Source organism: Gigantopelta aegis, chromosome 14, assembly GCF_016097555.1.
Source record: "Gigantopelta aegis isolate Gae_Host chromosome 14, Gae_host_genome, whole genome shotgun sequence".
Classification (NCBI taxonomy): domain Eukaryota; kingdom Metazoa; phylum Mollusca; class Gastropoda; order Neomphalida; family Peltospiridae; genus Gigantopelta; species Gigantopelta aegis.
This window is the reverse complement of record NC_054712.1, coordinates 23854891-23868988: the sequence shown is the minus strand read 5'-3', so window position 1 is coordinate 23868988 and position 14098 is coordinate 23854891. Positions and strand designations below refer to the sequence as shown.

General features: G+C 40.8%; 1 protein-coding gene across 1 annotated transcript in view; it reads right to left on the bottom strand.

Annotated features, from left to right (window-relative positions):
- Nucleotides 1-3427: 3427 nt before the first annotated feature.
- LOC121388364 (ribosome biogenesis protein bop1-like) overlaps nucleotides 3428-14098 on the bottom strand; it is a 29094-nt gene continuing 18423 nt past the window's right edge. The window contains exons 15-20 of the mRNA XM_041519662.1: nucleotides 7730-7840; nucleotides 6879-6953; nucleotides 5621-5723; nucleotides 5044-5128; nucleotides 4460-4567; nucleotides 3428-4013 (exon numbers count right to left, since the gene is read on the bottom strand). Of these exons, the coding sequence (XP_041375596.1) occupies nucleotides 3860-4013; nucleotides 4460-4567; nucleotides 5044-5128; nucleotides 5621-5723; nucleotides 6879-6953; nucleotides 7730-7840 (636 nt within the window). The 3' untranslated portion in view covers nucleotides 3428-3859. The remainder of the gene's footprint in view (nucleotides 4014-4459; nucleotides 4568-5043; nucleotides 5129-5620; nucleotides 5724-6878; nucleotides 6954-7729; nucleotides 7841-14098) is intronic.

Sequence of the window (14098 nt, the reverse complement as noted above, 5' to 3'; positions counted from 1 at the left end):
CCATCCCATAATGTTATCATATTTGGAATAGACCTAATGCATAGCCATCTTGGATCCAGCTTTTTTTTTCACAAGTTGTGTGTCCAAAACTACTCAAACATAAAAAAAACCCCAACAATAATGTTTTCTGTGCTTACATATAAGCACTTTAAAATGAATGTTTAAAATATGTGATCTTTTGTAAGGTTTGTTCAACTAGTATTTTCACTTGTTATTGACAAGTAATACTTTAAATCAATGATGTGATCTTGGTCGCCATGAAATATAATTAATTTTTTTACTTCTCATGATATAATTATGTGATCAGTGCAGGTGGGATCTTGTTTTTAATTCAAACTTTATCCTTTTTGGATCGGGGCGGGATCTAGCCCAGTGCTAAAGTGCTCGCTTCATGTGCGGTCGGTTTGGGATCAATCCCAGTCGGTGGGCCCACTGGGCTATTTTTCACTCCATCCAGTACACCACGACTGGTATAACAAAGGCCGTGGTATGTGCTCTCCTGTCTATGGGATGGTGCATATAAAAGATCCCTTGCTGCTAACTGAAAAGAGTAGGCCATGAAGTGGCGACAGCGGGTTTCCTCACTCAATATCTGTGGTTCTTAACCATATAAAGATAAATAAAACATTTTCTTCCTTCCTTTTTGGATCCTAAGGGCACAATTTTCCCCTCATAATTTATTTTTATTGTTAATTATTTGTGCTTACAGCCTGAAGTACATGTGTAGTTGAAGCTAATGATGTTAGGAAGTAAATTAAATATCTGTTGGGACTATTTCATAATTGCTTTTTTTTATTTGCAGCTGTAACTTTTTTTTACATTTTAGTAAATGGTGACAATAATTTAGTATGGATGTTATTTATGGATGGTATTTTGTATGTCGGTTATTTATGTTGGATGCTGGAATTAAACAAAATACTTGTTCATGTAAAACTACAGTACTTTATTTCTGTTTTCCTTGTATTATATCCATGTTACCTTTTCCTTTCTTGACCACATCTGCAGGGGTGCAGAAAGAACTAATCCACTCACTAAAAGTCACACAAGTTAAATGGAGATTAAAGTTTTTCTGGATTTTTCATCTGATGTACAGTTTCCAGATTTTCTGCCGTTTGTCCAAAATTGTCCATATTTTTCGTCCACAACTTGTGATATGGTTTGTGTCGACTCTTTGTATACATACTGTATGGGGGTTACCATGTTAGACCATGTGCAACTCTGACTCTTGGGTCAATCTCCATATCCAACCAACAATATTAAAATTTCCAAATTTGTTTCATAACCCACATTCATCCCTGGTTAAAACTAACAACCAGTCCAACAGGGGACCTCATTTTTTTTTTTAAGACTGCAAATAAAAGCATTTAATTTTGGTAAAATCCACAATTCTACATCACAATTTTGAACCGTTTCAAACTTATCTAGAACATTGACTAAATGTTTTTTATTTCTTTTTACTTTATTACTCATTTTATCATCTTAAATTAGTATCATGATAACACAAACGAAAATTGCAATTAAAGAGATCTTAACGTATCTAGATTTACTTGACATGTAGCCTTTCAAGGATTGAAATAGGCCGACATTCCTGCTGGATATTTGGTCTGGCAAACTACAAATTCTACCGGACTAAATCAAAGCTTGCTGGACCAAACATGATTGTCTCATACTCGGGGACGGTGCAGACAGTACAGTTGGTACAGCCATGTCCGTATAACTTCTTTTTGTGGGTTATATATGTTGTATTTGTTGAAATGTCCGTCACAGGTGAATTTGAAAGGAGAGTCTGACAACCTCAATCCGTACCACTATTTTTTACACTTTGCAGCTATTAATATGTGAATATAAATGTAAAATAATTGCTCGCCCAATGGGATGACATTGGGGGTGGGAATCTCTCAGCCCGTTTCAATGTAGACCAGAAAAAAACGATTGGGACAATATTTCGACCCCTGCCTACTGTTTTACACAAGTTGTTGGTCTGGTAGAAATTCTAGCAGACTAGTAAATGTTTGCTACTTAAATACTTAACAAGATTATACCCCACCATGTTTTTGCTTACAACACATAATTAAAATAAAGTTGTCTTATAGATGAAAAATTACTTGTAAGTTTGTAGCAGACCGTATAAAACTGATTGATGTGTGAAACCGATTGCTACCGACTGCATTATTTTACCTGCATTTGTCTGTGTACAGATATTACCTATAAAAATCAACTGTGCATTATGCATGTTATTTGTATTTAATAACAGGTCATAATGCTAATATAGACTTCGGTTTTGCATTCCATGGATTGTCATAAATTGCATTCAATAAGAAAAAACATGGTGGTGTGTAGTTTTGATTAGCAGTTTATCTGGTGGACTAGTGATCATTTTCATTTCTGCTCCCCTGCCTCCGATTTAGAGTTATTTATCCATTTTATTTTTGTTTTGAGTTCAAGCAATCAGTTTTATTTTTTAAAATTACAATTTTGGTTTTAGTTTACTTTAATATTTTATAATACCTTTACACAGTAAATGAAAAAATGTTCGCTTTATCTTTGTCAGGTTGTGTGTTAAGTTATTAAATTGTTTTTTGTTCAATTTTGTGTTGTCATATTTTGTCTGGAACTTTTAGAAAGATCCAATCAAATTTTTAGACTACATTATTTGAAAGAAAGAAAGAAATGCTTTATTTAACGATGCACTCAACACATTTTATGTACGGTTATATGGCGTCAGACATATGGTTAAGGACCACACAGATTTTGAGAGGAAACCCGCTGTCGCCACTTCATGGGCTACTCTTTCTGATTAGCATCAAGGTTCTTTTATTTGTGCTTCCCACTGGCAGGATAGCACAAACCATGGTCTTTGTTGAACCAGTTATGGATCACTAGTCGTGCAAGTGGTTTACACCTACCCATTGAGCCTTGCGGAGCACTCACTCTGGATTAAAAATCCCATGCCTCGACTAGGATCCTACCTACTAGCCTGTATACCGATGGCCTAACCATGACGCCACCGAGACCGGTACATTATTTGAATGCATGTAGATTATTATCCTTTTTCAAAATGGCAATAAGCCTGATTGTGGATTTAAAGGATGTCTCAAATACCTGTACATATCGAATGTAATGTTATTAATCCTATATTTAAAACATCCCATGAAAAAAAATATATATTGACACCAAATGTATATTTTCAAGGTGTTATATTTTTTGGACAAAAATATATAGCACAGTTCCATAAGATATAAAACAGCTCTCTTTTACTGATAAATAAAATCAAGTGAGATGCTTTAATCTAGATAAAAACGAACAATACTTTTCTTTTTTATTGACCTAATGTTAAGTGATGTCAATATTCAGAGTAAACATATTTTCCATTTAATTAAACACCATAATCAATACAACTTACAAGAAATGGAACACAAAGCAAGCAAATAATATACATTTATTTACAAAACTTATGTATGTAAAACATTCTTCTAATTTATAACTTGTAAAAAGTATTTAAATGTTTTATACAATGTGAAAACCAGTACCATCTGTTTGAAAGCATCACACAGATAATTCCGTATTAAGCATTTGATGCAAGGAGAAGTCAGACAGCTTTTTGATGTTACATAACAGTCTGAACACTGCTGAAGTCTTTATAATTAAATTGTTGGAAGTCTGGTCTGGTGCTTATAAAAGTCTGGTAAAGTTCAATCATTATTATAATCCAAACACTAATAAACATTTGATAGTAATGTTGTTAAAATTTAGAGCAAAAGCTATCACGAATATTATCAATGAATTTGAAGACAAACTTTGGTGGTATTTTTGAAGTCTGATGATAATTTGAAGTTTGTTGGAGCTATTGCAATTACTATCAAGTATAAAGTCGAATTAAGCCATCTGCCCCACTGGAGAATATCCAGGGTTGTGATGGGTGAAACTGACAGTCGAGGACTCCAAGCCCATTGGTTGTCACGTGACCTTTCAATACCTTGACCGGCACAATCAATGGGTTCTGCAGAAGATCACTGAAAACAGAAAAAAACTTAAAATCAATATTTGTATACATTGATTTGCATATATTGTAAAAACAGTAGGTTCCGTAGAAAGTAGCATAAAACAATGAAAGTTTAATCGAAGCTGTTAACACAAAAGCTTGCCATGCTTTTTTTTTGTTCATACCCTGATGAACCAATAAGAAATTGCCGACAATTCTTGTAATTAAATTTAAAACACCAATCAAATTTTGTTTTGAATTATTTTTTACTTCTAGAACAAGATCGTTCAATAATACAAAGAACCAATTTAAAATGACAACATTTTATGTGATGTTTTGTAACAATGTAACTTTTATGTTCTATCAAAAATATACAAACTCACATTTCTACAGCTGGACCAATGGGAGGTCTTTAAATTGTAATGAAGGTAACAGAAATTTAATTATATAAAGACAGAAAAAGAAAATAATTATTACCTATACACCATTCCATGACACACAATAACACTTCCATCATCAGAGGCAGAGGCGAACAAAGGGTATCTCTTGTGGTATGTCACTTGACGCAAAGCCTTCTTGTGATGTCTGAAATAAATACATACATACATACAAACTAATGAAAGTGTTACATATTGGAAATATGCTGTGAATGTAACAGTTTAATATTACAGGCACGTATGCAGGGGGCTTTGGAGATCGAAACCCCCACTGCTCGAAGAAAATTTTCTTTTTTAAAATACATTTTCTGGGAAAGCGTGATTTAACACCCTCTAGAAACTTTGCTGGCCACAATCTAGACCCCTATCCTTGCATAATTCCCCGCACACCCACCTGCATTACAACAAAAAATAAGTATAACTGCTTGTTCATTATTCTCAAGTCTTCACCAGAGTCTACCATTGCTCTGTAAGTCTTAAGTAAAAAGCTATGGTATGTTCTGTCCTGTCTGTGGGAATATGTAATATAAAAAGACCTCTTAATACAGTGCTTTAATCAAACCAAGACAACAGAGTAGCAAAGAACTGCCATAACCACTTGGCCATTTGATAACCTTCACTTACTTGAGTGTCTGATAAGGTTTTGTAGAGAGATCCAGATCAAACCAACTCAGTCTGCTGTCATAGCTGCCGATAATAACATTATCACCTGTAACAAACCAACAAGACAATGACATACCTATACTAAAACAGTGTACAGACATTTGGGGGTGGGGGAGAGATACAAATATTACATGTAAATGCTATTAAAAATTAAAATTAAAATGTGTAATATCAATTCTAGGTGGAACATAACATTTTATCACATTTATAACTTTTCTTTGATTTGAGATGATTACTCTCCATCAAAATGTAGCAGACAGTCAATATATACCAATGGTGCTGACACTGCAGGGAATATTTTGTTCAGTATCATTTCTGAAATCGCTACACAATTTTAAAACATTAAACAGTAGTTCCTAATCGATTTTCAATTGAATAGAATTATTGCTTTATTAAGATTTTGAAAAAAAAAGTTCCCTGCACAATCTCTCTTCAAAATTGAAAAATGTGTTAAATATATATGGCCAAAGCCAGTGCAGTAAAAAGCTACTTTTTTTGGTCTGCCAATAGGAGGTAGTTAAGTAACCAGTGAACATACCTCCTGGATGGATAGCCAGACTGGACACCCACTTGCAGTTGGTAAAAAGTTTCTTCGTCAGCTCCTGCTTCAGAAGATTGTAAATCCTCACATACCGCTGTGTCTAAAATACAGATGATTTTTAACAGCAATGCTCTACATGTATATCACAGTACACTGCAGTCAAGAACATTTCCATACTCTCACGTTTACAACTAGTGTCTCATGGCTTATACCCCTCAGAGGACTAATGAGTCCTTCCCTAACTAGTGTCCCATGGCTTATACCCCTGAGAGGACTAATGAGTTCTTCCCTAACCTAACTAGTGTCCTATGGCTTATAACCCTCAGAGGACTAATGAGTTCTTCCCTAACCTAACTAGTGTCCCATGGTTTATAACCCTCAGAGGACTAATGAGTTCTTCCCTAACCTAACTAGTGTCCCATGGCTGATATACCCCTCAGAGGACAAAAGAGCTTTCCCATGACTGGGGTATTAAAGAGTTTGGCATATGCTTTACTCTCTGTGCAAAAATGCTAGTAAAACTGGCCTCGATGGGGTCGTGGTTAAACCATCGGAAATAAGGCTGGTAGGTACAGGGTTTGCAGCCCAGTACCGGCTCCCACCCAGAGCGAGTTTTAACGACTCGATGGGTAGGTATAAGACCACTACACCCTTTATCTCTCACTAACAACTAACCCACTGTCCTGTACATACAGCCCAGATAACTGAGGTGTGTGCCCAGGACAGCATGCTTGAACCTTAATTGGAATAAGCATTGAAATAAGTTGAAATGAATGAAATAGTAAAACATCCCTTGCCACTATTCCATAGTAGTAGTCTGTATGGCAGCAAGTGATTTCTGATCTTGTATTCTAGACCAAGTTTGAAATAAACAAAATTACACACCAAACAACCAGTCCAAAAATGTGCAGAGTTGTCATTAAACAAACATTACTTTTGTATTAAAATCAGTTTTAGTCCATGTCCATTACCAAGACTGTGCACAAAACAATGAGATTGTCAGAAGAATGTAATAACAATCATGACACCATTAGAGTAGCCAAGAGACTTAATTAATATGAATTAACCTATAACATCACATCATATGTCCATAGTTGCAGGAATACAAATATCTCTTGCCTCAACTGACATTCATCTATTTCTTACGAAAACTGGAAATACCCGACCCTATCTTACTTTAAAATCAATTACCCTAGTTCCAAAAGTATGTATATAAAGTGGAAAAATAAAATAAAATAAAATAAAAGCGACTCACTGCAACAAGGAGGTACGGTCTAACAGGATGAAAGAGGACACACTGCACCAGACCTTTTGACTTTCGGAAAGGATTCTGAAAAACACAAAATATATTATTTTGATGTGCTTATATTTAAATGCCTATGTTTTAGCTGCCTCCAGTGAACATTTAGTTTAGTATCACATTGTTATTTGCTATACAACTGTCAGAGATTGCTATACCATTCTAAAACATTGAGTAGTAGTTGTTAATCAATTGTCAAACTGCTGTTGCTAATCAAACTTCTGAAAATAAATTGTTACCTTGGCTTTTGTATTTTACATGATTTTGATCAGATCTTAATACTGACAGTGCCTGTTAACTGATCCTTTGCCATAAAGTTTTGGTGCTAATAGATACGGTTTATGTTAAGATATTAATTTAATGGTATGGTCAAATACACAATTTCATGAAAAAGATGCACTTAAAGATTTACAAATCAAGATACAAATTAGTGCAGAGAGAAAATCATACACCATTTACTTTTAAGATAACTTTTTTTTAAATATTGCAAGATGTATACTTTACAGATAGGTAAAGAAACACTGTTTAATAATTTTAAATGATCAAAATGTAATGTGCAAGCTAACAGTGAAATTTGTTTCAACAAACTAGGAGGTAGCCAATCAAACTAATATATCAGCTTTAACCACAGTTAAGCTAGCGTTAACTTAACTGGATGCAGACACAACTGCAAGCACAAATGAAGTAGGTGATAACTACAGACCTTTCTGTATGGGACAAAATCTAATTTGACAATTAACCATTAGTCACTAGTCCTATCATTGGATAACATTATTAAATGACTAAAGATAATATAATGAATTTACCTGTGAACGCCTCTTGGAAAACTGATGAATGAGAACCGACATACTATCTCCCTTGGGCATCACTGTTGCTAGGTAGTCTCCCTTGATGTGCCAAGTAACCTGGGAAACTTCCTGAAACGTATGACAATTTATTTCATTGCAAAATGTTTGAAAACTTAGAATGTTTCTCTTTATAGATTCCTTCCCTTCCCCCTTCCATCACCACCTCTCCAATTGGACTCAAAATAATAACCGTCATCCTATACAGTGTAAATTAAAAAGACATCCACATATGAAAAATTATATAATTTTTTGTTTTAAAGCCGCACACCCTAGTTCCATCCAGTGAAAATAAATTGTTATTTGGTTAATCTACAAACCTGTAACACACTTAGATCACGTTTTTATCAAATGGAGTGAAAAAGTAGGTTTTATATCGATAAATACCATGGGAATCCCCATGTTCCAATTGCTTGAAATAATTTTGAAAGTTAATATTCTGATGTCACCGGTAGATGTCGCTCGAAGCACAACAATGCCTACGTCACGACAAATTTCACAGACTTGGGGTGCGTTTCTTTCACCTCTCCTGAACATGTTCTAACTGTTCTGTCCTGGTTGTATCCCCTCTCCAGATATTGTAAGACTTAGCAAAATTATTGGTTTTAAGGGTTTGTAACGTTTTGTATTGAGACACTTACTTGTCTGAACTTTATTGTTACTGAAAATGTTCACGAACTGTGAAGAAAAATCTCACAAATGAACAACAACAAATCGAATGTTGATTGTGCGAACCGTGCATGAGAAAACAAACCGAACCAAAATGATAACGGTCACGTGGTATACCAACGTCTGTGACATTGAAATGGAAATATCCCCTCTAAAAATAGATTAGACCTTGTCTGCTCAACGTTTTTTTCTCAGAGGCCCGTGCCATTTTATGAAATACGAAAAATGCATTTTGTGGTATTACAAAAACCAGGATTACCAGGATTACCAAAAAACACTTCAGGTGAATGGAAATGTATATTCTAAATAATGAACGGTAAGTAAAGTGCAATTTTATTTGGGAAAAAATGGGTTTTATAGCGAAAAACAACGCCGTAATGAACTAAAAATTACAAATTTGCAGCTTGTAATTAATGACAAATTACTAAAATCAGAAAAATAAAATAGTAAATTGATTCTGGACACCAAATGAAAAAATGGAGAAAACTGGAGTGTTTTCTCTTTTATAGATACATTACTTGTCCTCAAACAAAGGCACCTCCCCCCCCCCCCCCCACACAAATGGTCTGGTCCGAACATCCCAACAGCCAATGGGATGGCCTAAATTCTTCTGCTGCATACTGCTCTCTAGTTCCGGTCACATGACTGTAACTTCCTTCTTTTTCCCTTAGCGCATAGCACGGAGAACAGGAAGCGGGGAGGCCCGGGCGGGATGAAATCTTGAGGACAGGTAATGTATCTATAAAAGAGAAAACACTCCAAGTTTTCTCCATTTCTTTTAACATTACCTGTCCTCAAACAAGGGCAGCATTCAACAGATGGTGGTGGGTGCCGAGATCCGTAGATGCTTGTGATAACTCCCCAAACTGGAAAGAGGCTGACTAGTGGAAGAATAAGGCCAACCTTGGTAAGCTCTCCTCCTAGGGATGCCCGTCACAGACCAATGCAGGTAATGTTCGTAATAACAACCAGAATGGTGGCATCAGTCAGCAGTGGCAGGTGCGGCTCCTAGAACAAAGGACCAGGAGGCAGTAGCCACATCTCATGCTGGTTCTGACAGGGTGGGAAGACGTAGCCACCAGGGATGCAGGTGTTAGGTAACCCTCACGTAGTGAAGTGTTAGTAATAACAAGCGACAACCTAATGAGGTGCATCCGTCAGAACATTAAACAGAACAAGACCCCCGAGTGTTTTCTGTCTAGTACACCAAAGAACTGTTAGTTCAATAACGACAACAAATAACCACATGCAGTGCAGGGTAAAGGTTATCGTGACAAAAGTTCCGGCACCAGTGCATGAACTGTGCAAAAGAACAAAATTCTAAGCAATCCTCACCTGTTGATTCGATAGACATCTCGGTATACAGCCCAGAATCAGACAGACATCAACGGCGACGAGGACGGCTTGTATTCAACAGAGTCTGTGCAGCAACAACCGGACCCAGATGATGGAACCCCTCGTCTTCTATGGAGATATCCCTCAGATAATAGTTGGCGAAGATGAAGTCCGTAGCCCAGAAACAACCAGTGATAATGTGCTGAATGGGTGTGTTGCAGTGCAGGGACATCGTGGCAGCCAAGGCACGGAGTTCATGCGGATTAGTAGCAGATGGAGCAGGTAAACCCTCCTTCTGATAGGCGGTCAGGATAGAAGACCGGATCCAGGTGGCCACCGTGTTCTTGGTAATATCCCTCAACCGACTCTGGTTACAGGAGAGGAAAAGTCTCTTGTGATGTTGTCGAAAAGATCTGGTCCTCTCGATGTACTGGTGCAGGGCTCTGACAGGGCACAACGCCAAGTCCTCAACGTCCGCTGGACCAACGATAGAGGAGAGGGCCTGCACAACATACGAACGAGGCGCTTGGTCTGGTAACTGATTCTTTGCAACAAAGTTCATGAGTAACCTCAAGTTGACCGCACGACGATCTCGGTGAAAACATACCAAGTCCACATCAAGAGCATGGAGTTCTGAGACACGGGCAGCCGTGGCAAAATTGAGTAAAAACACCGTCTTCCGCGTCAAGTCTTGCAGGGAAGAGGATTCGATCGACAACGCTCGTAACACCAGATTCAGGTACCATCTTGGTGGCTGAAACCGGTGTACTTGATCCTCAAGGCGAAACCCTTTGATCATCTTATGGATCTCAGGAATACCCGATAACTTCATTCCAGTAGCGACATCACGAACAGTAGCGATGACCGAAACGTACCCAGCGATGGTAGACCCCTTCAATCGTAAAGTGGTCCGCAGATACAGCAAAAAATCAGCGAGACAAGGTATCTAGATCGTCTGAGGTTTGAGTTTTTTTGCCGGACACACCATCGGTGAAAGCAAAGCCATCTGACATTGTAAGCCGCAGTAATAGATGATCTGTGTGCTTTCAAAATGGCCGCCGTGGACTGCGAAGAAAAGCCTTTCTTCCTCAAACTCTTGGAGATAAAGTCCACGCGTGCAGTTGGAACAACTGCGGACGTGGATGGTATAGTCTTGACGTGGGATGCAGCAACAGATGATCCCAGTCTGGCAGTGGTAAAGGATGTGGATCGGCAATACGTATTAGATCTGGATACCACATCCTGGATGACCACATCGGAGCAATGAGCAACAGGCGACAATGGTACAGCTGAAACCTCTGAAGCACCCTTGGAAGGAGGATTGGTGGAGGAAAAGTGTACGCGTCCATCTGTTCCCAGCTGATGGCCGAGGCGTCAAGATCCAGAGCTTCGGGATCTGGCACCGGAGACATGTAAACCCTCAGCTGATGGTTGAATCGTGTGGAGAAGAGATCGATATTTGGTGTCCAAAGTCTGTCACACACCCATCGAAACACTTCGGGATGGAGCATCCATTCTGTCGGCTGTGGAAATGACGGGCGAGACACGTGTCGGCTAGCACATTGGAAACCCCTGGAATATGGCGAGACCGAAGTTGCAGCGGAATCTCGTCGACCAACTTGTAGAGACGATAAGTCAACTGCAGCAGACTGCTGGAGTGTTCCACCCTGGCGATTGATGTAAGCCGCTGCAGTGATACTGTCTGTGGCTACCATGAGAGAGGCGCCTGACAGCATCTCTCGCCAATGAAGGATGACGTTGTAAACTGCCAACATCTCCAACAGGTTGATGTGTAGATCGGCTTCATCTGGAGACCACAGCCACCAACAGGGACTGAACTGCAGGGCGACTGGTAACCGGATCAGCAAATCTGCGTTATTGTACTGAATGCATGGATTTAGAAACAACTGGATACCGTCACCTCTAAGCGTCAAATGTTGCGCCGACGTCAAAATTACTCTTGCAATGATATTTCATGAAACAGTAATAGAGTGATTCAGGAATCAAGACATCAGAAACAGCGACCCCGTGATACAGGCAAGAGCCAAAGACAGCGTAGAAACTCGCTACGCTATATGCCCGATATACGTGGAAGTGAAGCAACGCAAAACAGCAACCGGCTAAAATCCACGGCTGTCACACCACCCGGTGCGAAACATCAACAGAGACAATCTAGACAGCATTGCAATGAACCATAGGAAAACGGTCACGGTAAAAACCCCTTACCACATGATGGCAACTGGATGACTTCCGGAACCAGCGGAAGTAGCGACTGTCTTGCATTGCCACCGGATATAGAGAACGATCTGCCGAATGTCGCTGAACCTTCCTCAAACAAGAGAATCTCGGTGCACGGGATCTCAACACAAGTGTCCGGACCAGTAGACTGTCTTCGTCACCAACCCGGAACGCTTGTAACGTCGAACCCCTTCACGGATAACAGCCGTATGTAGACCACAGGTCTGCCAAGATTACCGGCTTGTGCTGAAAGTCAAGAATGGATCGCTTCAGACAAGTCAGTTGACGATAGTGTGCAATCGTAGTGGACATCGACGTCACGGAAGATATAAGGTAGACCAACATTAAAGTCGACGGCTGGAACAAGGCATATCCTCTGGCATCCTGCGCACGAGGAGTTATGGTCGCCAGGAAAACATCAAATAGGACAGCATGTACAAACATCTACGCTGAACTGAAGCCATCGACAGGACGTGCCGATCTGTAAGTTCTAGGAAGACGTCTGGTCCCGCCGGAAACAGCGTCATCCAAGGCCGGCGCCACACCGTTGAAGGATAGGTTGAAGACGGGATACGTTCGTTGTGACGAATGGGGAACGGCACAAACGAAGTCAACTCAAGTAAATCTCGACATCGGATCAGTCATCAAAACGGAAACCTTCTAGAATGGTGCCAGTGGATTGTGCAATGACGAAAGCATATCATACACGGCAGCGAGACAATCCATCACAGCCATGTGGGTCACTGCATCCGGATCTTCTATCATGGAAGGTGCCGACGCATCATCTGGAAAATTGCTCAGTAACCTGGCACAGGCAATTCGATCCAATGTACTGGCTGTAGTCGGAAACACGGACCATGGACGGTCCCGTCAGGAGCCGGTGTAAACCCTGAACGCCGGATCAGCTGCTGACTGGTGTGGACGGTACGATGTACACAGACTGGCAGGAGCTGGTGGAACCCTGGACGCTGTACCACTTCGATCGATCACGGGACGACGGTACCGAACGGTGAGCCGATGTCGCAATCTTCCAGTTCGTTACAGGGCTCCGTCTGCTTGCTGGAACAAGCGATCCGCACGGGCCGGTTACTGGTAGCCGTGTAAACCGACGGGGGCCTGTGGCAGCCAACGATCGAATGCCGACATCCGTGGCGATCATCGGAACCGGACCCTTCTTGGCTGGTAACGGTGGATGGGCCAGCGGCGGTAGTATATCAGATATGACAGCCAGACAGGCCATCAGTGACAGGTGGTCCGCCACATCTAGATCTTCCACACCGCAAGAACCGATTCATCATCAGAAAAGTCACGTAGCATCCGTGAACAGCCGGTCGCTCTGGTCATGGCCCGATGGAGATACCGGAGAACCGGACCGTGGGCGGTGCCGTGTGGATACCAAGAACGGATGACCACATCCTCCGGAGTGATATCAGTCGCTATCATCGGTGTCGGTCCCTTCTTGGACGGTGTCGGTGGATGTGGCAAGGACGGCAACATGTCGTAGACGGCCGCCAAGCAATCCCTCATAGTCATATGGTCCATAGAGTCTGGCTCTTCAATGACAGATGCCGCAGGCGCTTCATCACCAAAGTCTCGTAGAACTCGAGCAAAGGCCAATCGATCTACCGTAATTGAAGCCGCCGGTTAAACCGGACCGTGGACGGTCCCGTCTAGATCCCTCGGAGGCCTTGGAAGCCACATCAACCGAAGGTCGGCGCTGACGATCCGTGGAACACGTAGGGAGCGGCTACGGTCCCGGCTCCAATGCGCCGAAGAGGACTTCCCCGCCGAAGATCGTGAGCCTTGGAATTTGTGGAGTGTCTATCTGAATGAGCCGGCTTCTTAGAGGGCTGCGTAGAGACCGCAGGCCTGTCATCCGAAGTCTTAGGTATCGGTGGAGCTGAAGAAGCCGCACACCCTGAAGAGGGGACTGGAACCGGACCTGACCTCAAAACCTCCGGTTTGGGTACGGTCGCCATCGACGCCATTGTTTCTTGAAGCATGGACGGCAAAATGGAGCATAACACTTCCGCCACGGAGTCTGTTATGTAAGGCGAAGATTCCACCTTCTTGGCCCTCGCTGACACC